General features: G+C 36.7%; 1 protein-coding gene across 8 annotated transcripts in view; it reads right to left on the bottom strand.

The window, feature by feature from the left end:
• The window catches only part of RNASEH2B (ribonuclease H2 subunit B), a 63,635-nt gene that overhangs the window by 5,743 nt on the left and 31,042 nt on the right, over positions 1-26,850 (bottom strand). For 4 of the 8 annotated variants that reach the window (XM_032150919.2, XM_032150923.2, XM_032150920.2 and 1 more), the window contains 6 exons: positions 21,271-21,335; positions 19,190-19,295; positions 16,666-16,747; positions 15,231-15,273; positions 10,737-10,817; positions 8,210-8,355 (listed from right to left, as the gene is read on the bottom strand). In XM_032150919.2, coding sequence (XP_032006810.1) covers positions 8,239-8,355; positions 10,737-10,817; positions 15,231-15,273; positions 16,666-16,747; positions 19,190-19,295; positions 21,271-21,335 — 494 coding nt within the window. In that variant the 3' untranslated portion in view covers positions 8,210-8,238. Of the gene's footprint in view, positions 1-8,209; positions 8,356-10,736; positions 10,818-14,417; positions 14,711-15,230; positions 15,274-16,665; positions 16,748-19,189; positions 19,296-21,270; positions 21,336-26,850 lie in introns of those variants that run through there. The other 4 variants (XR_009213268.1, XR_009213269.1, XM_032150922.2 and 1 more) reach the window with 4 other exon arrangements.

The raw sequence follows: 26,850 nt of genomic DNA, 5'->3' as shown, positions 1-26,850 counted from the left end.
ACTGTCATGTACTCATCCTTTACCAATTGCATACTGTGTGCTCGGCACCGTGCAAGACACAAGCCTGAATGGTACAGAGTTCCTGTTGTTAAGAAGCTAACTTTCAACAGGGATAATAATGCAAGTGTTTAAGCAGCTCCTCCTCTCATCTTTTGCCCTTTGGGTGGGTGTCACTATTCTGGCTCGTATGGCACTGTATGATTATAATTTTTGTAGGGATTAAATGAGTTATTATATGTAAAGTGCTTAGATCAATGCCAAGCACATAAATGCTATACAGTGTTTGTCAGTATTATTAGTTAGTAGTGTAGTGAAATGATTGTAAGAGAAATAGGATATTAACATAGTTTCACAGTATCTCAAAAATTGAGGGGCATTTATAAAATAACTGGCTAGTATTCTCAAAAGTGTCAAGGTCACTGAAAGACAAAGGAATATTGAGGGACTCTTTTTTTTTTTTTTTTGAGATGGAGTTTCCTCTTATTGCCCAGGCTGGAGTGCAGTGGTGCGATCTTGGCTCACTGCAACCTCTGCCTCCCGGGTTCAAGTGATTCTCCTGCCTCAGCCTCCCGAGTAGCTGGGATTACAGGCATGCGCCACCATGCCTGGCTAATTTTTTGTATTTTTAGTAGAGATGGGGTTTCTCCATGTTGGTCAGGCTGATCTCAAACTCCTGACCTCAGGTGATCTGCCCGCCTTGGCCTCCCAAAGTGCTGGGATTACAGGCATGAGTCAACACACCCGGCCGGGACTCTTACAAATTAGAAAACACTGAAGAGAGGTGGCAGCTAAATGCAATGTAGCATCACAGACTGAATTCTGAAATTGAAAAAGTATTAGTGGAAAGATAAGTGAAAGTACAATAAGGTAAATTTTCTGGTTTTGATCCTTGTAGTGTGGTTATGTATGCTAATACTGAGGGAAGCTGGGTGAATGTCATATCTAAACTCTACTATTTTTGTGACTTTTCTAGAAAAGTATAAAATTATTTCAAAATAAAGTAAAAGAGAGAGGAGAAAAATAGACCTAGAAGATAGAAAATAACAAAGATAATAGAACTAGCAAATGAGGACATTTAAGTAGCTATTTTAACTATACTGAAGTATTTAAAGAAAAATGAAAGCATAATAAGAAGAGGTACGGGAAGACATAAAGAAGAACCAAATGAAACATCTAGAACTAAAAATTACAATATTTAAGGCCAGGCATGGTGGCTCAGGCCTGTAATCCCAGCATTTTGGGAGGCCGAGGTGGGCAGATCACCTGAGGTCCGGAGTTCAAGACCAGCCTGACCAACATGGAGAAACCCCATCTCTACTAAAAATACAAAATTAGCCAGGTTTGGTGGCGCATGACTGTAATGACTGTAATCCCAGCTACTCGGGAGGCTGAGGCAGGAGAATCACTTGAACCCGGGAGGCAGAAGTTGCAGTGAGCTGAGATCATGCCATTGCACTCCAGCCTGGGCAACAAGAGCAAAACTCCATCTCAAAAAAAAAAAAAAAAAAAATTACAATATTTAAAGTAAAAATTAAATAACTAAGGTTAACAGAAGATGAAATGCTATAAATCAAAGTAAACTTGAAGATACACCTAGAAACTGTCTAAAAATGGAACATAAACAAACAAACAAACAACCAAACAGAAACTCAGTGATAGGACCTGGAGGACAAAACCAAGTGTTCCAGCATACATGAAATTGGAGGCCCAGAAGCTGAGGGGATAGGGAGAAAAGGGAGGAAAGAATGGAAAAAAGTGTTTAAAGAAATATTGGTCAGAAATTTTCCATATTTGATGAAAATTAAAAACTCAAAAGTTCAAGGAGCTTAATAAACTCCCAAATGAGATAAACGAAAAGAAAACCACATCAACACATCATAGTCAACTTGCTGAAAACTAGTAATAAAGAAGAAAATCTTAAAAGAAGCCATGAGGAGAAGGCACATTATGTAAAGGAGAAGAAATATAAGAAATATTACAGATGTCTCATCAGAGATTATGCAAACCAGAAGACAATGATTCTTTGAAAGGATCAATGAAATTGACAAACCTTTAGCTATACTAATAGAGAAAGCAAAAAGAAGACACAGATGACCAACATCACGTATGAAAAAGGGAACATCACTACAGATCCACAGACATTAAAAGGATAATAAAAATGTGATGAACAACTTACGCCAATAATTTGACAACCTAGATCAAATGGATACATTTCTTGAAAGATATAAATTACCAAAACTGGCACAAGAAAAAAAAAAAAGATAATTAGAATAGCTCTTCATCCATTATAGAAATTGAACTAGTAATTTAAAGGTTTCCCCCAAAGAAAATTCCATATCCAAACGGCTTCACTGGTGAATTGTGTCCAACACATAAAGAAGGAAGCAACAACACCAACCTCACACAAACTCTTTCAGAAAATAAGTGATGAAAGAATACTTCCCAACTCATTTTATAAGCCCAGTTTTACTCTGACATCAAAATCAGACAAAATCATTACAAGTAAAGAAAACCACAGACCAATATCCCTCATGAACAGAGATACAAAAAAGTACTTAACAAAATATTAGGGAAAAAAAACCCATACTACATATAAAAAGAATAATATATTGTGACCAAGTAGGGATTATCTCAAGAATGCAAAGTTAAACATTCAAAAATCAATCATTATAATTCACATATTAAAAGACATTCCTTTATTAAAAACTACTTGATCATCTCAGTAGATACAAATTATTTGACAATATCCACATATGATAAATACCTATATATTCAATACCCATATATGATAAAAACTCTTAGTGAACTAGGAATAGAAGGAAACTTTCTCAGCCTGATAAAGGGAATCTTCAAAAAACCACATACATAGATAAATACTGATAGATACATGGATAGATTTAGAAATGTTGATATGAGTATTTAGTGTATATATGTGTGTGTACATGTTGTACACACACACACATTTCCTAGCTTTGGCTCCTAAGCAATGACATACCAATAGCAATGAGCAAACCTACTGCCTAGATCTTGGTTTCTAAATACCATTCTTCACTGAAAGGAACCAGGGTTCTTTGAAAAAAAGGTGGATTCAGGGCTTGCACAGGACAAGAGGCTGAAACTCCAGTCGCAGAAGTAGGAACGTATTAAAAGAATGATAGAAACATAACCAAAAGATACACAAGTCAGCTTGAAGGGTCTCCCACTAGCTCTTCTGAAACAACACGAGCATTAAAATTAATAATAATAATGCAATATAGCCCACTGGATAAAATAAACATCTGTAAGTCCATACTGTTAAGAATTCATAAATGAGGGAAGAAGCAAGGAAAAGGGAAAGTTCTTCCTTACAGAAGAATGCCAACTGATAAATATAGAAGAAATGAAAGTTAGAAAATCATCAGATCCTAAAACTAGTGGGCAAACATCTGATAAGAAATAGGATACTTACAAAGTCCCAGAATACTTACCCACAAATTACTTATTAATTACAAAAATAATCAACAATAATTCACAATGAAAAACTCGTAGGCAGCACCTTAATCAAGTGATCAAAGTCAACAACACTGACATTGGGATAGACTGTGATTCCTGCCATGGTGTACTGAGAAAGACATATTACTCCTGGAGGTGCCCTAAGAGTATGACTTGAATTTAATCAAAAAGAAACATTAGAATGAGAAATATTCCAGCAAATATTTACCCTGTACTCCTCAAAAATGTCAAGTAAGATAAAGAATAGATGAGAAATTCTTGCAGATTAAAGAAAACTATAACAACAACAAAAAGGCTCCAGTGCTAGATAGTTTTACCTCTAAGATTCTTAAACATTTTCCAGCAATAGAATATCATAATGCAAAATGAATCCTTCCAGAACATTGCAAAAAATGGAAAGCTAGCCTAATTCTAATGCTAAAGCCTAACAGCAGCATTGCTTATGAATATGTCTGCAGAATTCCTTAATAAAAGTATAGAAAGTCTAATTGAAAACTATATTTGACAAAGGTTAAGAAAGATAGGATGTATCCATTATGCTATTGATCCTTTATCTACTGCCAGGGTGAGTTTATTAGACATTTGGGTACAGTTTGATAGTAGTAAAAACTTTATAGACACCTCAATAGATGCCAAAAAGCTTTCTGATAACAACTGACACCAATTATTAATTTAAACCTTAAGGAAACTAAGTATAAAAGGATGGATATTCTTTATCATATTAGCAACAGCTAGTGTCAGAATTAATGGTAAAGCACATCAATAAAATCACCAATTAGACAAAAGACAGCTATTATTAGTCTTTAATACTGTTCTGGATATTCTAGCCCATGTAATATAATGTAAAATATATAATAAAAGAGGTGTAACTATTAGAAAGAATTGCAGGCAATTTTTAAAAACTAAATTACATACTATATTATGTACTAAAACCCAAAATAAATAAAATGGAAAATTTTTCCATTAATAGTTTAGTAAACTGGTTATTTAAAAGATAAATATATAAAAATATACAACTTTACCACAAAATGACCAGTTGGTAGACCTAGCTGGAAAAAGACAGATTTCATTAATAGCAATGAAAATATCTACACATACTCCTACAAAGATATGTCTAGAACCTATTGAAGATGAAGAACCGAATGTTAAAGGTATTCTTAAGATTTGAGTAAATAAAAAGAAATACTATATTCCCAAAAAAGAATATTTAAGTTTGTAAAGATGTTTGTTTTCCCAAAGTAAGTTATGCATCTAACAAAATCTCAGTAAAAATCCCATTGGAACTTACTCTTAGAACTTGACAAAATATTCCTACAGATTAAATGAAAAACTAAACTGGTGAGAAAATAATTAAATTACAGCTTTACCTCACAGCATATTTAAACATAATTATTCATTCTCTAGATGATTTAAGTAATTAAATACAAAACAAAAATAGGCCAGGTGTGGTGGCTCATGCCTGTAATCCCAGCACTTTGGGAGGCCAAGGTGGGTGGATCACCTGAGGTTGGGAGTTCAAGACCAGCCTGATCAACATGGAGAAACCCCGTCTCTACTAAAAATACAAAATTAGCTGGGTGTGGTGGCACATGCCTGTAATCCCAGCTACTTGGGAGGCTGAGGCAGGAGAATCACTTGAACCCTGAAGGCGGAGGTTGTGGTGAGCTGAGATTGAGGCATTGTACTCCAGCCTGGGCAACAAGAGCAAAACTCCATCTAAAAAAAAACCAAAAATACAACTATTAAAATATAAGAAGAAAATAAAAGTGTCTGGTTAAATTTCCTGCAAAATGAAATATCTTTCTAATTACAATATCTGTGTAAAGCAAAGTTTATGTATATATGTCTACATAAAAACTAAAAACACCTGCATGTCAAAAATCATAAGCAAAATTAAAGGCAAAGTATAAACCAAGAAAGGAAATTTACACCAAACACAGTAGACATAATTAATGTCCTTAAGTTATAGAATACTTTTAGTCAATAAGAAAAATATTGATACTCTAATAATTTAGCAAAGAATATAAAAGACAATTCTCTATAAGATGACAATTGACTAGTAAGTATGAAAAAATGTTCAAAATCACTACTAATCAGGGAAATATGAATTAAAACCACAATAAAATGTTTTTACACTTATTTCCAAAGGTAACAACCAATGCTAACAAGGTGGCATTAAGCTTTCACACCCACTGTTTGTTAGAGTGCAAGACCCTTATAATAAGCCTAGAGTGCAAAAGCTTATAAGCTTTCCATGAAATAGATTCCCATAAACATATATTTGAAAATCCAATAAGCCCACATCCAAAAATCCATTATAAGGAAACAATAAAATATGTGGACAAATATTTACTTATAATCTGATTCTTCAAAGAGTGAACATTTGTGACTAATCCAAATGTCCAAACAGGATCATGGTTATTAAATAATCAAATATCCAAATAATCAAAAATTATACTGTCATTAAAAAAACATATTTATGAAGAACAGTTAGTAGTCTGGGAAAATAGTAACAAAGTAATGTTTATAAAAAGGTAACTAATGTGATTTTTCACAGAATTAGAAAATAACTATTCTAAAATTCATATGGAACCAAAATAAGAGCTTGGATAGCCAAAGCAATTCTAAGCAAAAAGAACAAAGCCAGAGGTATCACATTACCCAACTGCAAACTATACTACAAGGCTACAGTAATCAAGACAATATAGTACTGATACAAAAACAGACACATAGGCCAAAGGAAGAGAATAGAGAACCGAGAAATAAAGCCACACACCTATAGCTATCTGATCTTCAACAAAGTCAACAAAAATAAGCAATGGGGAAAGGACTCCCTGTTCAATAAATGATGCTGGGATAACTGACCAGCCATATGCAGAGGAATAAAACTGGACTCCTACCTATCACCATATACAACAATTAACTAAAGATGGATTAAAGAATTAACTGTAAGACCTCAAGCTATAAAAATCCTAGAAGAAAACCTAGGAAATACCCTTCTCAACATCAGCCTTGGCAAACAATTTATGACTAAGTGCTCAAAAGCAATTGCAACAAAAATAAAAATTGACAAGTGGGGGCCTTATTAAACTAAAGAGCTGCACAGCAAAATAAAGTATCAACAGAGTAAACAGACAACCTACATTGTGAGAGAAACTATGTATCTGACAAAAGACTAACATCCAGAATCTATAAGGAACTTACACAAATCAGTAAGATACAAATAACCCCATTAAAAAGTAGGCAAAAGACATAAACAGACACTTCTCAAAAGAAGACATACAAGTGATCACAAACATATTAAAAAATGCCCATCATCACTAATCATCAGAGCAAAGCAAATGAAAACCACAATGAGATACCATCTCCCACCAGTCAGAACAGGTATTATTTAAAAGTAAAAAAATAACAGATGTTGGCAGGGCTGCAGAGAAAAGGAACACTTTCGGTGAGAATGTAAATTAGTTCAGCCACAATGGAAAGCAGTTTGGAGAGTTCTCAGAGAACTAAAAACAGAACTACCATTCGACCCAGAAATCCCACTACTGGCCACTATTGGCTATGTACTCAAAGGAAAATAAATTATTCCACCAAAAAGATACATGCACCTGTATGTTCATCACAGCACTCCTTACAATAGCAAAGATATGGGATCAACCCAGGAGCCCATCAACAGTGGAATGGATAAAGAAAACATGGCATATATACACCATGGAATACTACACAGCCATAAAAGAGAATGAAATCATGTCCTTTGCAGCAAAATGGATGCAGCTGGAGGCCATTATCCTGAGCGAATTAATGCAAAAAACCCAGAAAACCAAATACCACATGTTCTCACTTATAAGTAAGAGCTAAACATTGGGTACAAATGGACTTAAAGATGGCAATAATAGACACTGGGGACTTCAAGGGGAGGGAGAGTGGGAGAACAAGGCTTGAAAAATTACCCCTTGGGTACTACGCTCACTACCTGGGTGACAGGTTCAATTACATCCCAAACCTCAGCATCACACAGTATCCCTCTGTAACAAACCTGCATATGTACGCCCTGAGTCTAAAATAAAAGTTGAAAAAAAAAAAGGTTACAAAGTTACTGTAATTCCTTTCTAAAAATTATTATAAAATATATTATCTCTGGGTAATGAAGAAATGGGAGATTGAAATTCTTACTATTTTCTCTATTTTCTACAAAGAAAATGTACTCATAAAAACAGAAAAACACCATCAAAAAAATTTACCAAAAAGTGAGCCGATATCGCGCCACTGCACTCCAGCCTGGGCAACAGCGAGACTCCGTCTCAAAAGAAAAAAAAAAAATTTTTACCAAAACTAAAGCCTTTTTAAAAGTAGTAATTTACCTCACAGTTTTGTAATCCAGTTTCTCTCAGTATATTGAAAATATTACTACTATACCTACTGGATGCAAAGTTGCATTAAAAAACAGTCATACACTAATGTTGTTACACATCAGTTTATTGAGAAAATCATGATGCTATATGTTAATTCTCTTCAAGTGATTACTTTTCATTATGTCAGATGAGACTCCAAAACGCCATAGCCATGAAGTTACACACTTTCTCATGTTTCGTTCAGGAACACAAAAACCAAATGCAAAGAAATGTTTAAGAGAACATGAAATTGGCCACTTCCTTCCCCCCACCAAAGGTAGTCATTAATGGTCAGGAAGGACAAACTGAAACATGTAAAAAGCAAATATTTTTGCTAGATTTTATTTTCAAAGTTTCAAACCTTTCCAATTTTTTTTTTATTTTTTACACCAAAAAAGGTATCAATACTTTTCATTCCACTCTTGTCAACTTTAGCCAAAGCCTTCTGAGCTGCAGTCATTTTGCTATTTTTCTGTTAATGAAAATAAGAGAGAAAAATTGTTATGAATGTAACATTTATTAATCATACATGCAAATCAAAGAAGACTGCATGTCTCAAGTTTCATTAAGGAAGGTAAGCGTCCCCCACTAACATGCTTCATAAGGGAGTGAAAAACTTCTGATTTCTATTCAGAATTCAGACTGAAGAGACAGAGTATGTTAAAAGAGGCAGAAGACAAAACTGCCACCTTCTAAGAAGCAGAATGTTCCAACCAATGGTTTACATTGGGGAGGGGGTAGATAATTCTAGAGGGTGCATAAAGCACAATAACACAAACAATGGAACTGACACAGGCCGCAATTGTCAGAGGTAGGAATTACAGCCTTGTATTACCACATGATGAATAATTCACACCAATTTACCATCTGATTTTATTCATTTGCTCCATGGGAAACCAAGGACAACCCTATGATATTCAAAAGATGACCTGTGTTGCAAAGCATCCCAGACCAGCAGGATAGCTGCCTTATTTTTCCTCCAACAAAGCAATACTTTCCAAAAAGCTGACTACAAATAATTCTGCCCTGTACATTTCTATCTCTCTCTGGTCACTGAATTTTTTTCTTCCATGTCTTATATAAAGCACTTGCAGAAGGTAAATAGCAGCTGATTTAACTTTGATGCAGATGCACCACAAATTGTTCAGAAGAAGCATAAATGATGGGAATCAAAAAACAAAAAATCACCTGTCTCCCTGGGAACTGTAAGACAAAGTCATTGACAAAGTATTTTTTAGAGGCACAGTATATGATTCCCACAATTCCGCTTTTCAGATTCTGTCACTTATAACTTAGTAGGCTTATTTTTGACTCAATGGTGCAAAGCAACAGTCTGCTTCAGACTTATCTCGTGCACTTAAGACATTCTCCATGCTGTGGTACTGTGGATACAATAAGTGGCACTCCCACAGAAGGGCGGGGCACAAAGATTTCTCTCAGAGAAACTGACAATGTCCCCGTTGACACAGCATCGAGATAACTAGCTATTTGGGCAGATCTTAAATCGAACTATCCCCAATATCATATGCCCAAATAAATTACATATTGATTCAAGAATAACAGTTCTAAAAAACATTAAACTCAAAGGGCAGTTAGTATTTTTAAAATCTAAGTGACAGTTAACTTAAAATCTTGAGATGGGCAAGGTCTTTCTAAGCATAAAAACAATGAAAAAATCATAAAGGGAAACAATTTCTGTACTTAATCCTCAGAAAAATTTAACACTGTTAAAACATGAAATGAAAAGGTTAAAACAAGCTTGTATCCTATATTTCATGAAAAGTGTTAACAGCCTTAATTTAGAATGAGCTCATACAAAGCAACAGAGAAACATTACTATCTCAACATAAAAACAGGCAAGGGACAGGAACCAACAATTTGCAAAAATGCAAATGGGCCATAAGCATTTGGAAAAACAACCTTTCTAGCTAAAGAAACGTAGCCTAATTTGACAGGCAACAATGTTCAAGAATAAAAGCAATACTCAGTGTCGTCAAAAATGCAAGATAAATACTCATTGGCAATAATGTTTGGAAGCACAACTTTCTCCATTTTTGAAAGGCACTTTAGCTATATATATTTCAATTATGAAAGAGTTCATGTTCTCCAAGCTCTTACTCTTAGTTCAAAATTGTGTCTAATGAAATGATTGGAGATACAGACTGTAAATAAGAATGTCTATCACTTCAATAAAAACAAAAAATAAAAAAATCAGAAGTAACCTATATGTCCAAATATAGGGGAATGATTAAATTACATTCCATATGGTGAAACAAACACCCATGACTGAATATCATAAAAACATGAATATTTTTTCAAAGAATGTTTAATGATATGTGAACATTTTCACAATTTAATGCTAAATAAAAAGCGCAGAACTGAGTATTATAATGCCAATGTTAAAGGCCACATAGGTTATTTACAAAGCATGTATAAAACTCAGTAAGGAAGGTTACCAAAATGCCATTTGCCAGGGTGAATGCTGAATGGTGAAATTATTAATAATTTTTATCATCATCATAATTTCTGCTTCTGGGCAGCAGGGTTGACAAAAAATGACCTGTAGAGCTTCCTCCCTCCTTTCCCACCCTATCACTCTATGAATACCTAGCAAAATTTAGGCACACTCTCGATAAGTAGTATATTGTTTTTCTCTGACTATTAATAAGTCTTGGTTGCTTACCATTTTCATTGTCATACACTATTCTTAATTATTAAGTCACAGAAATGCAAGTTAATAATTCTTCCTGGTCAAAACTGTAATCACAATCAAGCATGCAACTGTTCCGCATGTATTCATGCACATCACGCACTGAGTATGAACGATACACCACTACAACTGAACCCACATACCTTTTCAGTCTTCAAATCTTTAGTATTAAACTTAGTGTAATCTTCTTTTGCTTCTACAGGCTCATCTGATAACTTTATTTTCTGCAACATTAGAGCAGTGAAGTGGTGTCAAATGTCACCTTGACACAACATCAATCCATTAAAAAAAAAAACCCAACATGTATAATTTAGACCTCTACAGAGGCGAATGGAACAGCAGACCCAGCAAAGGGCTTACGTTTTACAGGCTCCTTTATATTTTGCCAATCATCTAGGGAATTGAGCCACACATCACGTCTAAGAAGCAGCCTTGGTGATGGTGGATATGATTGGGTAGGTACATGGCTGAGCCCCTTAGCTGGTCTAGCAAACACAAGCTTCGTAGGTGCCAGGTATGGTGGCCATGAGGGGATTGCTAATTACCAGATGAATGCAAGGCACAGAAGTCAAAATGAGAATAGTCTCTTGAAGGGGGCCAGGTGTCCAGCCAGAATCCCTATTTCATTTACCTCCTGGGCTGGTTTAATGTCCACTTATGAATGAAGGGACAGTATTTATCTTACTTTATCCATGCAAGAACAACCTTGCACAAGCAAGCAGCCAGCAAGAGAGGGAAGCAGAGAGGCTAAATGAATAGCTTAAGCTCACCAAGTAGAGGACTTTGGCCAAGATTTCAATTTTGATACAGTGTTCTTTCCATTAGGCCCAATGCAACTAAGTCAGACCTTTACTTAATATTTTCTCCTTTCACATGAACATTTTACACCAGTGAATGTAAGAATCTTGTCAAGGCCTTAATGATCACAATATAGAAGAAATCATGCCACCCTTATGTAAAAGGTACAATAGCAGGGAAGACAAGTCTTGCTGTTGAACATGGAGAATTGACTGCATGGTGATCACAACCCAGATTTTTATAATTTTCAGGCTGTTTGTGGAGACACCAGGTTGACCAGACCCAACATGGATCTACCCTAGGAAACAGACTTCTTCCCAGCTTCATTCTTCATGCCCCTGCTTTGCTAAACAAAGAACTGGTAGAGTTGGTGCTAAAAGATTCCACAGCCCATGGTGTTTTATCCCATAACCCAAGGGGATAAAACACCATGTCTTAAAATTGTTTGCTGTAAAAAACAGAGGCTCATCCTGGGAATATACCACACACTATAGGAAAACCTTCTCTTGGCCACACAGCAACCTCTAGCAAATGAATCATTAAAAGAAAGACTAATCCATCACAAATGAACCACCTATCAGCACCAAGTGAATGCATATTTGCAACTTTGTTAAGAATATATGTTTCAGCTTGCTGCAGTGACTCATGCCTGTAATCCCAGCACTTTGGGAGGCCGAGGTGGGAGGTCACTTGAGGCCAGGAGTTCGAGATCAGACTGGCCAACATGGCAAAACCCCATCTCTAATAAAAATATAAAAATTAGCTGCGCATGGTGGCATGTGCCTGTAGTCCCAGCTACTCGGGAGACTGAGGCATGAGAATTGCTTGAACCTGAGAAGCAGAGACTGCAGTAAGTTGAGATTGTGCCACTGCACTCTAGCCTAGATGACACAGCAAGACTCTGTCTCAAAAAAGAAGAAAAGAATACATGTTTCTATTTAAATTAAGACAGCAAAGGGTGTTTAGGTGATGCACATTTTTTACTAGAAAGGTATCTTCAGCTAGGAGGGTGGAACTCACAGCTAATAATGCTGAAGGCCAAAATATTTTCAAAACACAAAAAGCTTGAAGTTATGAGGATGCCTGTGTTCCTTCTCTGTGGGAAAATGTTCCTAACATAGATGTCATTATAAACACTTAGACATTATTCCCTTTTTTTCTTTAGAGACAGGGTTTCACGGTGTTGCCCAGGCTGGAGGGCGGTAGCTATTCATAGTTGCGATCATCATATACTACAGCCTTGAACTCCTGGGCTCAAGCGACCTTCTGCCTTAGCCTCCTGAGTAGCTAAGACTACAAGCGTGTGCCACTGCACTGATGAGGTTCACTTTTCACTGATAATTCAAATAAAAAGTGTTCATTACAAGAACTTAAGATGAAAGGTACTTTTGTATGGACATAAAACGTTTAATTGGAGAAATGACTTGTTCAGGTGTTTTAACAGCTCACAACAAAACAAGATACCAGTTACAAGTGTTTAAAAAAAGAAAATGATTGTTGTAGCCTCTACATATAACTAGTTTTTATGTTACTCCCAGTGCACTGTTGAATATATTGGAAAAAAAGATGATTGAAGCATTTACTAAAATTTTTGTTATTTAAAAGACCAAATCACTATGGATTTGGGAGATTGTTCCAGCAGAAAAGTGGCTCAGAAAGACAGTAACAAAGGCTATGACTAAATGGATACAGTTCTGGAAAGAGAACAAACTGCAGAGTACCACAGGGATTAATGTTAGGCCTTCTTACAAATGATTTGCAAGAAGGAACTCGGGAACATCTCCAAACCCACTGGTTGCATTCAACTCTGCTTGCTGACAGTGACAAATTGAAAAGACTGGAGCGAGTGAGGGTTGGAAGCTGAGTTTCAACAAAGGCAGACATATGATAGTAAAGGAAAATAATATAAAACACATTAAAGATGACAGGCTCCATGCTATCAATTACAACATAGATACAAAGATACCTAACGGCTACTGGAATATATTTCCTGGAAACAGTCAACTATATTACTGTAAAAATCAATCAAATCCTGGATACAGACAGGAAAGCTAGCAGAAGATATGTCCTACGCTTGTTTAAACGATGGTACATCATCTAGTATAGTTTGTCATGTGTACACTGGAACCCCAGAAAGACACAGAATAGAAGACCTCGAAAAGCAACTCAAATAATATAGAAGACAAGGCTGGGGTTTAGGAAGAGCAAGATGCCAAAATCAAAATCAGGGCTTGGCAAATGATGGCCCAGGGGCCAAATCCAGCTGGCTGTCTGCTTTTATAAATGAAGTTTTACTGGAACACAGCCATGCTCATTCGTTTATGTATTATCTGTGGCTGTTTTCACAATACAACAGCAGAGTTGAGTAGTTGCAACAGAGTCCATCTGCTTCATGGAGCCTAAAATATTTACTATCTGGCTTTAGAAGAAAAGGTTTGCTGATCCCTGATCTAAATCATAAATGATGAAGTCACAAACAACTTAAATTCTGAAAATTAAAATAAGAAAACAGAAATAAGGAGCAGAGAAGAATAAAGTTATGAAACATATTACCCCAAAAGGTATTCAAGGCTAAAGCTTTCAAGAATAGGTTTAGATCAATTCACGAATGATCTCTAAGTTACTAAGGAAGATAGATATTTGGGAGAAAAAAATCTGCTTAATTTTTGGATGAAGAAAAATAAGAAGCACTCTGAGAACCTACTCTCTTAGTTTCAGCAAGACAACTGTGCCTCTCTAGATCCTCTAGAGCTACTGTCAGAGATTAACTACTGGAATGAAAGAAGCATGGGTCTGGCCTAGAGCAGTCCTTAGATCTTACAGCAACAGACTTCTGCCCAGTGCTATTCTCCAAGAGAGTAAAATACGCATTTTTTTTTTTTTTTTTTTGACAACATGCTGAACATAGCCCCAAACAAACACTGCTGTACTTTCAACTTTCTGTCCTTTTCTAAGGACAATGTTTTTGGAGCCACCACCACCTCTATACAGAGAATGACATAAAAAATTATGAGCATGTTAGCTACCTTGAAGGCCAAGAAACGAATGGAAGGGAGAAGGAAAGTTTGTAACATCCGCATTATGTCCATTTTACATTCTCAAGGCATCCGTTACTTTGCTGGCTGAAGAAATGACCTCACTGACAAGCTGGTGCACATGTTTATTTCCCTGTCTTGGAGCAGCGTTTAACTCATCTGAGATCTGGCCTGGGCTGACGGAACGCTGCAATTTGCAGTCAGGTGTGGTTTATGACTGGCTTCTGCGTTCTCTGGATCTAGGAGCTGAACACACCAGCTGCAGAGGAGCTGTGGGTAGCAGCCTGAGAATGAATGAGGAAAAGATTTTCCACTAACAAAGATTACACATAAATTCATCAATCATTTCAAATTCAGAAAAAAAGTGATCATCTTTGCTCAAAGGATTCTTTGTGTTATGGAAATCATTTTCTGTTCACCTTTGTGCCAGTGACAATTAGATTTGGCAAAATGAGTTTTAGTTATATATAGAGTATGCTTAGTGCTTACTAAATTTAATTAAGTGATCTAACTAATGCAGGAAGATTTAATTTTAACTATATGTCTTTAATATTTTCACAGGGGTACTTTGCTAAAACCAACTCTTCTTGGGTTTTCATGGCACTTTATTTACCATTCAGGTGGAATCTACAAAAATAAAAAATAGTGATGGAGAGCCCAGCGCAATCTTTATTCCACATGGCATCACTCCATGCAAAATGGATTTAGTACACTTTAAAATATATTAGAACCAACTAAACTCATGTGGTAAGAGTGTAATATTTTTCTAAGTCCCCCAAAGATATCTTAGTCACAGCTTCTTACCTTTGATGGAGGATTTGGCAATGAGGCTGAAGGTTCTGGAAGCCTAAGGAAGTTAAAAATAAGAATCAAAGTCATGGTTTTTCATAGATAAACAGAAAGACAGGGCCAACTTAAGACTTAGTAAGTCCTACTTTTCAACTAACAGCTTTACCTCCATATATCTTCCTGTTCAACCAACTCAGTGTAAAGAATGAAAGTTTTCTCAATAAATGAGTCTTTATTTTGATATGTAAGTCCTTGTTTTGGTGCTGTCTGAACTAAAAAATAAAATTAGAACTCATCTGTTGGAACAGAGTTGCTTTTCTTTAGCCTCTATAAATTTGTGTTTGGGTGCTGGAGTATTTTTTTCTTCATAATGAAGATGCTAACATATATTTAAAGGTGAAAATCATTTTAACTGTTCACAAAAAGACACATAAATTTCAACTTTTCTTCCATTAGAAAGCAGTTTAACTGGCATACCTTTCTTCTGAACTCTTCAACCAAAACTTAAAAATGTTAGTGGAAAGAAAGGAATCTATAGAAACAATGGAGTACAAAGACATGAGGTCTCTAACAAGACAAGCAGCATAGAAATCTGGGGATATATTAAGCAGAAGGATGTGATTATCAATTTAAAGCAGGCTTTCAACACACTTTAACTATTATAGAAACCAGTTTCCAATCATTGTTTTTTTAAAGTGCGACCTCTGGAATTTGCTAAAACCAGCAACTATATCTATTAAAAAGTCATTTTATCTTCATGACTCAGAAGATAAAAAGGATTTATAAGGATCAGGAAAAGCTATTAAATCATCACACACATAAAATCTTAACAACAAAATTAAGTAACGATTTTGCAAAAATCTAGAAAATAAACACTTCTAACACTTCTTTTTCAACTTAAAGTCTAAATGTATAAGCTCTTTATAAAGAAAGGAACATACGTTAAACCATTCTTAAAACCCTTCTTCTGCCCCTCAAAGACACAGATTGTGTTTCATATTACTTTGACTTCCAAGTCTTGGGCATAAAGTCCCTTTAGTGAACATCTAATGATAATAGTGAAAATGATACAAATATTTTGTAAATTAAAAAAAGGTCTATATTCCATCTACTCTTTCCATCCCTCCTTTCTTCCTCTTAAAACGATCACAAAGAACCAAATTAGTTAAGTATAATTGAGCATAAAATTTTAACATAGTTAATCCTCTAAAATCAGACCAAGCCATAATTCCAATCTTGACATTCACTAGTTCCTGCAATCTGTATTCATCAAATCAGTTCATTCCAATCATCCATTAAAAATCACCCCCAAAGCACAAAGTATATGACATAGCTCAAGAGTAATCTTGTATCATAAACAGTGATATGATAAGCCATAAGGAAACCCCACTGCTGGGGAAACCAAGAAGCAAATGGTACTTCATTATGACTGAAGATAATCAATACTTACTTTAAGTATTTAGATAAGTCATCACTTAATTCTTTAGGGATGTAATCAGATATCAGACCATGGGCATAACGAATATAATCCTCTGAAAGAAACAGAAGGAGGAGTGAAAGCAAAAAAAAAAAAAAATAGTAATTATGGTGGTTTTATAGTCAAATTGACCTGAGTTCAAATTCTGACCCTATCTGGATAAAGGGAACTCACTTAAGCTATAGCCTCAGTTTTCTCATTTGTAAAATGGGGATAGTAATATCCATCTGTCAGACTAGTGGGAAGATATGATGGATGAGATGTGACATGGGATGATACCAAAGATATAAGAAAAAACAAGTATAATACAGTAGACGCTCCCTAAATGACACTAAAAACAAAAACTCAGGGTTGCTTTCTTAGCTGAAACCACTGAATACAAATAAAGTTTAAAAATCAGCTATAACAATATGAAATGGTCATGTCTTTTTTAAAAGGGTAATCTTTTCTAAGCCTGCTTCAATAAAGAATAAATCTAATTATTCAACAGTAATGAGTGTACTCATTTAAGAGAAATAAAATACCATGTCTCTACTACTAGGTATTTGCTTTATAAGAACCCTGAAATATATATATATATATAGTTCTATACATACATATTGTTCTATATATATAGTTCTACACACACACACATACACACACTCCCAAACTAATAAAACACTTAAAAAAACTCAAACAACTAACTCAGCAGAATTTATCATCATTAATTCTAAAGCATTTGGATTCTCAGTACTAAAATGCAGCTCTGGCAGCAATTAGAAATACAGTTACATAAGAAGACAATAAAATCTGTTTCAAAACTCTGTTCCTGAATTCAGTATTTTATGTAGAATACAAGCAGATAATCAAACTTAATCATAAGATGGGATAACCACGTGGGGATATAAAGCACCAAAAGCAGACCCCAGGTTTGCTGCTGGGATATTCATTCACTTCTTTTTTTCCATTCTCCTCTGCTCTCAAGTCAAAGTAACAATTTGCCACAGTATTACATAGAAAATGACTGCTGTCTGGGGACCACCTGATGTCAAAAAGTCTTCAGTAAGAGATTTTCATTGTCAACGGAGAACTGAAAGTTATCATTTGACCCTTCTTAAAATTGCTCATGGATCTGGGATAGTCATTATCCAATGAGTCACGACTAGACAAAGAAAACTATTTTAAGAAAGTCAACATATAGTTCATTTGCTTCTTCTGGTACCAAACCAACCTGAATATCTAAAAAAGGAAATAATGTAAAATATGTAAAGCTACTTTATGGTCAGGACACTAAATGGCAATATAGCCAAGCCCAGAACCTTAATATGTAGGGTACTGGTAAAAGCACTAGACTTAGAACAGAAGATCTTGAGGATAAGTTACCTACCTCTCCATTTTAAAAATGAGATGATCTGTCTAAATAACCTCTAACATCCCTTCTCCTGCTTTTAAAACAAAATCTATGGTTCCATCCATCCATCCATGGATGCATCTATCCACCCACCCATCTATCCATTAATCATCTCAATCCCTCATCTTCTATTGTTAAAGCCAAGTAAAGACACTGACAGCTGGTAACTCAGTATGGCAAAGGTGCTGTCCACCACTCCCAGAATGGCAGTAGCCAACTACCTATACATGCAAGGTAGATTCCTGCAAATCAGATTGCCTGAATTACTATCAATCACAAACAGGCCACTATTCCTAGTTTTTATTTATGTAATGACTAAAGCCATATGTATACCCTGAAGAAGGGAACAATGAATTGGAGTTTAAAGTCAGAATAATTTCTGTCTCACCATTTGAGATTGTTAACTGCATTATATAGCTGTTTTTATTCAAGTATACATATAAAAATAAGAGGACTCTACTTGGAAAAGAAAATAATATACCATTTTTAGATTATAAAAGAATAACCTAAAAGAAAAATTGCCAAGTAAATCAATTTCCATCTAAAAACAAAATATATTGATCCCTGTTATCAGGAAACATGCATCTTGAGAAGAAAATGCAAACAGATGAGCCACTGGAACAGTACAACTATGCCACAGGAACAGTATCACAAAAAGGTTACGAGTGTGGGCTTGAGAGACAAGCTCCATAAGTAGCTCAGCTTTGGCATTTACTAGTTGTGAGACTTTGGACAGGGCCTCAAGATGCTCATTATGAAATTTACTGGGAGGGTCGGATGAGATCATGTTTGTATAGTGGCAACTTAGCAAAGGGCCTGGTGCACAATACACCCTCAATAAATGATAGCCAGGGTTGTTACTACTATCAGTGTAAAAGAAATATTTGCTGAATAAATAACTTAAGTATCAATGAATGACAGAAGTAACCTATGGTAGAAATATTCTTTGCTTCTGAAATAAGATGCATACCTGCCACAATGTGTATGAGGCATTGGTAGGAATATGAGGCTTCTGTGATACTAAGATTTTTAAATCCTAAGATAGGCATTTACACATAAGCCACTTACTCCAGACAAAAATCTTTTCTGATAAAATGCTTTACTTACCTTCCTTGTCAGTGGAAACTTGGTCACCAGAGAAAAATGCAGTTGACTGTACCCGAGAACCGACATTCACATTATTGGTTTTTAATGCTGCCACAGTTTGATTAACCTATGAAGCAACCAAGAGGGGAAAAGCAGGGTATTTTCAACTTAACTTTGGAAATCTATGAATTCATAGGTGGCCTTCAGACCATTTAAGAGATCTGCAAAGAAATATTTGAGAACCTAGAAGTATCTTCACCAGACACCAGAAGATGAGAAATGGTTGCCCATTTGAAGAAAGGCTGAGTGGCAGCAATATCTCTGGATGATCTCAATACCTGGACTTCCATGGCCTACACAATATGAGAAGGCAACATATTGTGATAACTGAGAGCTGACTCTGGAGTCAGGCTGCTGGGCTTGGCTCTGTAACCACGGCTAGTTACTTAACCTTTCTGTGGCTCTATCTGTGAAATGGTGAAAAAAAATAGCATCCATCTCATAAGACTACTGTGAAAATTAAATGAGGTAATATATGTAAATAAAGCCCTTAGAATAGAACCTGGCACAAAATTCATATGTAATAACTTCCTAAATAGAATAATATAAATTTCCCACTTCCTAGGAAATATAATCAGTAAGTATAAACTCCTCTTCGTATTCATGTCATTTTCCTTGGCTAAGAACAAAAGTAAACATCAAGGATTCTGCTCCGCATTTATTCTCATTCTTCGCCTACATGGAATACTACTACTACTATATCACGAATGAAAAGTGAAATATGGCACTCTAAATCTTTCCACTACTTTGCACATTAGGAGGCTGATTATTCTACTGGACTCATTTCCAGCTTCCCAGGCTTCCAATGAGCCTGGTAACATGGTATGACAAATAAACACAATTTATTTATTATTTATTATTTTTTATTATACTTTAAGTTCTGGGATACATGTGCAGAACATGCAGGTTTGTTATACAGGTATGCATGTACCATGGTGGTTTGCTGCACCCATCAACCCATCAACTAGGTTTTAAGCCCCACATGTATTAGATATTTGTCCTAATGCTCTCCTTCCCGTTGCCCCTAACCTCCGAAACGGCCCTGTGTGTGACGTTCCCCTCCCTGTGTTCATGTGTTCTCACTGTTCAACTCCCACTTATGAGAGAGAACATGCAGACAAACACGATTTTTCACACAAAAGATGGAAGAGAATCTTAGGAAACAGTGCTACAACTTCTGGTATCCACTCATCTTGCAAAAACTTTATCACTATTCTATCTGGTTTAGCGAGATTCTTAATCAATGTGAAAGTACATATTATCCTTAGACCAGTGGCTTTCAAAGTTTTTTTTTTAAATCACAACCCATAGTAAGAAATATAAAGCAACCCAATACTTAAAACACATATAAATACATTTCATAGAGCCATACTTAATACTTGCCCTTCCTCTGCTATCCATCCCATCCCCTCCCATCCCCATCCCCGTCCTGTCCCGTCCCGTCCCATCCCATTCCAACCTGTTTCATTCCAAGAGAAATACTGGTTGTTACCTACTAAATTGATTTGAAATTCACTGCCCCAGTCCATCCATTAGGTCAAGATTCTTAGAATCACTAAGGTACAGGGTTTGCCTGTAAGATTACCCCTCATCAGCATCCATACCCTGAAAGCGGGACATACTTCCTCTAAACCCGAACACTTTTGCCTGGCTGTGTCCCTGGGTCCCTTTGCCTGGCTGTGTGTGAGCATCACCCTTGGAGACACCTGCAGGACTGACAGTGGCCAACAAGTGCCAAGCCTGGTATCCTCTTACTTGGAAGACTCAAATCTACACCAACAAATTATTTCATTCTGTAGTAGGATCAGGGAGAAATGAGAATGCAGGTCATGAGAAAACATAAAGCTAACTTCAGAGATGCACAAGTTAGGGAGGATTAAAAAGTCAAAGCCTTCTTCTCATACTTGGTATCTCTACACAATTTTCCTCTTTTCACTGAATATACAGGATGGTCTCTGGATTCAGACTTACCGCCTTCTCTGAACATTTCTTAGAGAAGTGAATTTTTTCTTTTACCACAAGGCACTAGAGAGGAACTATACCTTTTTTTCCAGCCACTTTAATGTCTTCTCTTTGCTGTACTTGTAATATTTCTTGTTGTCTATTTCTGGATTACATTAAAAGAAAAAAAAAGACTCAGCACAATGAATTAAAAAGATAAACTCATAAGGTTGTATCATATACAAGTTAACCATTTAAAACATATTTTGTAAGTTTAAATTCTTGAAAAACTTAATTTACAAACCTGAGAACATACTTGAAATGTTTTTTTAAACGTTAGTAGTAATTTGGCTACCTCAGGAGTCATCAACCACTAAATGAGTAAGAATTTAAGAAAACCTTCAAATTATACAAACGACTCTTAGAAAAGGTAATTTTAAAACCTCAGCAAACTAATGTGAAAGGAAAATAAATCTTGGTGATAGGGACAGGAGGCAGGGAAATTCTGGGCAGAAGAGGGCCAGTCCCTAGCAATGGCGCCACCCTCAAGCCAGACTAAATTGTGTATTCAGTGGAAGGCTGATTAAAAGAATGCAACCTTTTGTCTCCTATCTATGTCTAATGTGGAAACCCCCACTTTGAGTTGTTGCTGCCTTACTGCACTAAACCAATGTACATCTTACACATATTGATTGACGTCTCATGTCTCCCTGAAATACATAAAAGCAAACTGTACCCCCAACCACCTTGGGGCACATGTCTCAGGACTTCCTGAGGCTGTATCATGGGTGCATCCTTAATCTTGGTAAAATAAACTTTCTAAATTGACTGAGACCTGTCTCAGATATTTTGTGTTCACATTAGCATACTAAGCTGTCGTAACTATTCTGAATAATTTTAAGCTCACCTCAATGTTTTCAGTGAAACACTTTTTTTCTTAAAATAAAAATGAAAATCCCAATGAAGAAAATTGAAATTAAATGCAGGTATCTATGAAATTCACTACATACATTCAGGAAAAAAATCTTCTTAACTACTCAGTAGTGGCCTGGTGGGATTGGGGGAGCATTAAAAAAAGATCTATCTACCTTTTAACATATTACCAACATAATCATAGCTGTTTCAGAAGATTTAGATTTATGGTAGGCTCAATCTGGCCCTTTATGGAGACAAAAGTTTCACCTCTTATGAATTACACTTACTCTCCTCACAATCCACCTAGCCTTATATACCATGCCATTAAACCATGATTTCCTCTGCAACCCTTTTCATTCACGGGATTTCTTCTTTCTGTGCAATTAGCAAGGGCAGCACTTCCACTCCAGCCTCCTCTGTCCATGCAGGATCTATCTTTATGACCACTAGTAACCCTTGGGCCTGATGTGAATTCACCATCTCTGAGTTATGTAGAATGAGGCTCTTTATCCCTTCCACCTTGTGATGGGAAATGGAAACTGCCCATTCAGGGTTCATTTTCTGCAGTCTGTTAAATTGTATGGGAGAGAGGTTGGGAGGTCCCTGGCCTTAGTTGCTGTGAAATTCCTCCCTGTTTCAGACTATGGTTGTCAATGCTGCAAGCAAGATGAGGCAGGATGGATTGGGGGCTGGACATCTGCAGCCATCTCCTCAGGACATGTCACTACAGTAACAAAAAAGAGGGACAGATGCAAAAGCATTGTCAGGAGTGTCAGAATTCCAAGGTGCAATGTCTGCTGTTTTGGAGCCAGGACAACCTGGGCAAACAGCCTACTGTAAGCCAAAGCCAATGAGACTGGACTCAATTTCCTTGGAGACCACGTCCCAACCTATGTACAAACCAGGGGAATTTTAAGAGCATACAGCAATCACTAAATAAATATATGATGTTGAATGGCTTTTAGAAGTTATGTTCATTGCCTGAGGAAAAAAAAAAAAAACACTCCAAAAGAAGCTCACTGCTCAAGGTTCTCCTGAAAATCCTACCCTGATCTGGCATCTCACTTCTTTCTTGCCTCTACCTCCAAATTTTCTGAAAAAATTTCTACCATCTGCTGCTGTTTTCCTTCCTGTCTGCCACTCCCTGAGCCCCACCAGGCTTCTCCTCTACCTCTGGGAATTATTCTCTAAGAAGGGGCAGAGAGCACAGACTGAGCCATGCTACCAGGGCTTATGCATACCCCAGCATATGCTTTCTCCTTGGGAAGCCGCCCCATGCTCAAAGCCTGTTTCCCCATGTGTAAAGAGAGGTTTTTTTCTCACTGGGCTATTCTGAGCATGAAATGTGATAATCCATACAAATCCTAGAGCACAACACCTGCCACTTAGCAAATACATAATATTAGCTAAGATACCGTGATGAAAAAGATGATTTGTTAATAAAACATAAGAAACTAGTATTTATTCAGGTCTGTGCTAGGCACATTTTATGCATTTTCTTATTGAATGGTCAGAATGAATCTCAGAATCAATTAAAAAACCATGATTTGACCCCATCTTCGAAGACTGGCTCTGAGTGACATGAAGTAAACTCTCCTAAGTCACTGAGGAAGTAGGCAAGAGCACCCAACTCCCAACCACGCTGACATCAAAGCTGTGGATCTGATGTTCACTTACTTTCCTCAGTACCTTCTAACAACCTCTCCTCCATGGCATATATAAAATTGCTTTCTATTTTTTTATGTCTCTAATGACTTATCTGATTCTTTTCCCAGCTCTGCTTCACCCTCCTCCAAAGTCAACTGTACCCTTTCATCTGGTGTGATCTCATCCTAGATCAACAAGACTAAACAAACTAACCGGGAAGCCCAAAGCCCTGAACTGAGCCTCCATGTGTCTAAAACCCAGTGGTTCATCTTCCTCCCACACCACTCTCCTGGATATCGAGGCCTAAACCTCAGAGCCAGTGCTCACACCAGCCTTGCCTCCCACATTCCATCTCTCCATCCCATGGGAGGTAGGAAGTGTGGAGAGAAAAGGAGCCAATATTATTTTGGGGGAAACGGGGAAGTAAAAATAAATACTGTGTTAGAAATCAGGAGGCTTAGCTTCTAGTGCTGGATCAGTAAATATTGTTTTAAAAATGAATTTTATTTAGGTGTTCAGACAATGTTCATGTTCACACAGTGGACACACGCATTTTAAATGTACAATTCTAAGAGTTTGGAGAAATGTATGCAGTCATGTAAGCATCATCCCCCAAAGTTCCCTGGAACCCTTATGTAGTCAATTCTCCCATGGCTACCCAGATCACAGGTCACCACTCATCCATCATTACAGGGTAATTCTTGCTTTATTCTGGAACACCATAGGAATGAAATGATACAGTATATACTTTTTGTGTCCAACTTCTTTTGCTCAAGATTATTTCTGTGAGATTTATCCATTTTGTTGCAGCTAGCAGTAGTTCCTTACATTGTACTAGAGAGTAGTAGAACTCCTGAGTTGTAAGAAATTGTCAAGTGGTTATATCATTTTAAACCTTGGACAGCCAGGTAGGTAAGTTCCAACTGTCCCACAACTCACAATCTCCTTTTTTTCTTAATGTCATTTTTCAAAAACAAAAGATAATACTTTTGATAAAATATAATTTATAATTTTTTTACAGTTAGTGGGTTTTGTGTCCTAAGAAATCTTTGCCTCCCAAGGCAACAAGGATTTTATCCTATGCTTTCTTCTAGAAGCTCAATAATTTTCATTTTTGAATTTAACATAGTGATCCATTTTGAGTTAATTTTTCTGTATGAGGTGAGAATCAATGTTATTTTTCATATGTACACCAAATTCTTCCATCAACATTTGTTGTAAAGACTATCCTTTTTCCCACTGAATTATCTTCACACCTTTGGAAAAAAATAATAAATTGACCATATAAGTGTGGGTTTATTTCTAGATTCTCCATTCTATTCCATTTATCTATACATTTATCCTTATACCAACACCACATTTATTTTATTTTTATTTATTTTTTAAATTTAGGGACAGGGTCTCACTCTGTTACCCAAGTTGGAGTGCAATTGCACAAACTAACCAGGAAGCCCAAAGCCCTGAACTGAGCCTCCATGTGTCTAAAACCCAGTGGTTCATCTTCCTCCCACACCACTCTCCTGGATATCGAGGCCTAAACCTCAGAGCCAGTGCTCACACCGACCTCCCAGCCTCCCAAATAGTTGGAACTACAGGTGCATACCACCACAGCTGGCTAATTTTTTTTTTTTCTTTTTTGAGACAGAGTCTCGCTCTGTCACCCAGGCTGGAGGGCAGTGGCACGATCTTGGCTCACTGCAAGCTCTGCCTCCTGGGTTCATGCCATTCTCCTACTTCAGACTCCCGAGTAGTTGGGACTACAGGTGCCCACCACCATACTTGGCTAATTTTTTTTTGGATCTTTAGTAGAGACGGGGTTTCACCGTGTTAGCCAGGATGGTTTCGATCTCCTGACGTCATGATCCACCTGCGCTGGCCTCCCAAAGTGCTGGGATTACAGGCGTGAGTCACCGTGCCTGGCCTACAGCTGCCTAATTTTTAAACTTTCTGTAGAAATGGGGTTTTGCTATGTTGCTCAGGCTGTTCTCGAACTCTCAGCCTCAAGCAATCTTCCTGCCTCGGCCTCCCAAACTGCTAGGATTACAGGCATGAGTCATTGTGCCTGGCCCCCACATTTTCTTGATTATAGTAAGTCTTTAATTCAGTTTGTGTAAGTTCTCCAAATTTATTCTTCTTTTTCAAAATTGTTTTGACTATTATAGGTCCTTTACATCAGGGCTCCCCAATCCCCAAGCCATGGACTGGTATGAATCCGTGTCCTGTGAGGAACTGGGCCACACAGCAGGAGTGAGTGTCAGGCAAGCGAGCATTACCGGCTGAGCTCTGCCTCCTGTCAGATCAGTGATGGCATTAGATTCTCATAGGAGTGCGAATCCTATTGTCAACTGCACATGCAAGGGATCTAGGTTGTGTGCTCCTTATGAGAATTGAATGCCTGATGATCTGAGGTGGAACAATTTCACCCCAAAGCCATCCCCCTCCCAGCCCCATCCATGGAAAAATTGTCTTCCACAAAACCAGTTCCTGCTGCCAAAATTAGGTTGGAGACTGCTGCTTCTGCTGCTTTACATAGCCATATAAATTCTAGAATCAGTTTACCAATACTTACCCAAAAAAGAAAAAAAAATGGAGCTGGCTAAGTATTACACTGAATCTATAGAACAATTTGGGGAAAATAGATACCTTAAAAATATTAAGTCTTCCAACCCATGAACATGGCCTATTTCTCCATTTATTTAATTTTTCTTTATTTTCTCTCAGCAATATTTTGTAATGTTCAGCATATTGGTCTTGCACATATTGTGTTACATTTAGCACTAGAATGCTATTTTAATGGTAGTATAAATGGTATGTTTTTATTCCATTATCCAATTGTTCAATGACAGTATATAGAAACACAACTAATATTTGTATATTGAGCTTGTATCCTGAAACTTTGCTTATCAATTCTAGTAACTTCTTTTGTAGATTCTTTTGGATTTTTTCATACATGACAATATTGTCTATGAATAAAGACAGTTGTACTACTGACTTTCCAATCTGTATGCCTTTTTCTTGTCTTATTGCACATGCTAGGACATCCACCACATGGTGAATAGAAGTGGTAAGAGCAGGCATCCTTCTCTTGTATCCAGTCTTGGGGTAAGATTGTGTTCAGT

The sequence above is a fragment of the Hylobates moloch genome, unplaced genomic scaffold, assembly GCF_009828535.3.
Source record: "Hylobates moloch isolate HMO894 unplaced genomic scaffold, HMol_V3 SCAFFOLD_4, whole genome shotgun sequence".
In the NCBI taxonomy this organism is placed as follows: Eukaryota; Metazoa; Chordata; class Mammalia; order Primates; family Hylobatidae; genus Hylobates; species Hylobates moloch.
The sequence above is the reverse complement of the archived record's forward strand: the minus strand, read 5'-3'. Positions and strand labels throughout refer to the sequence as shown.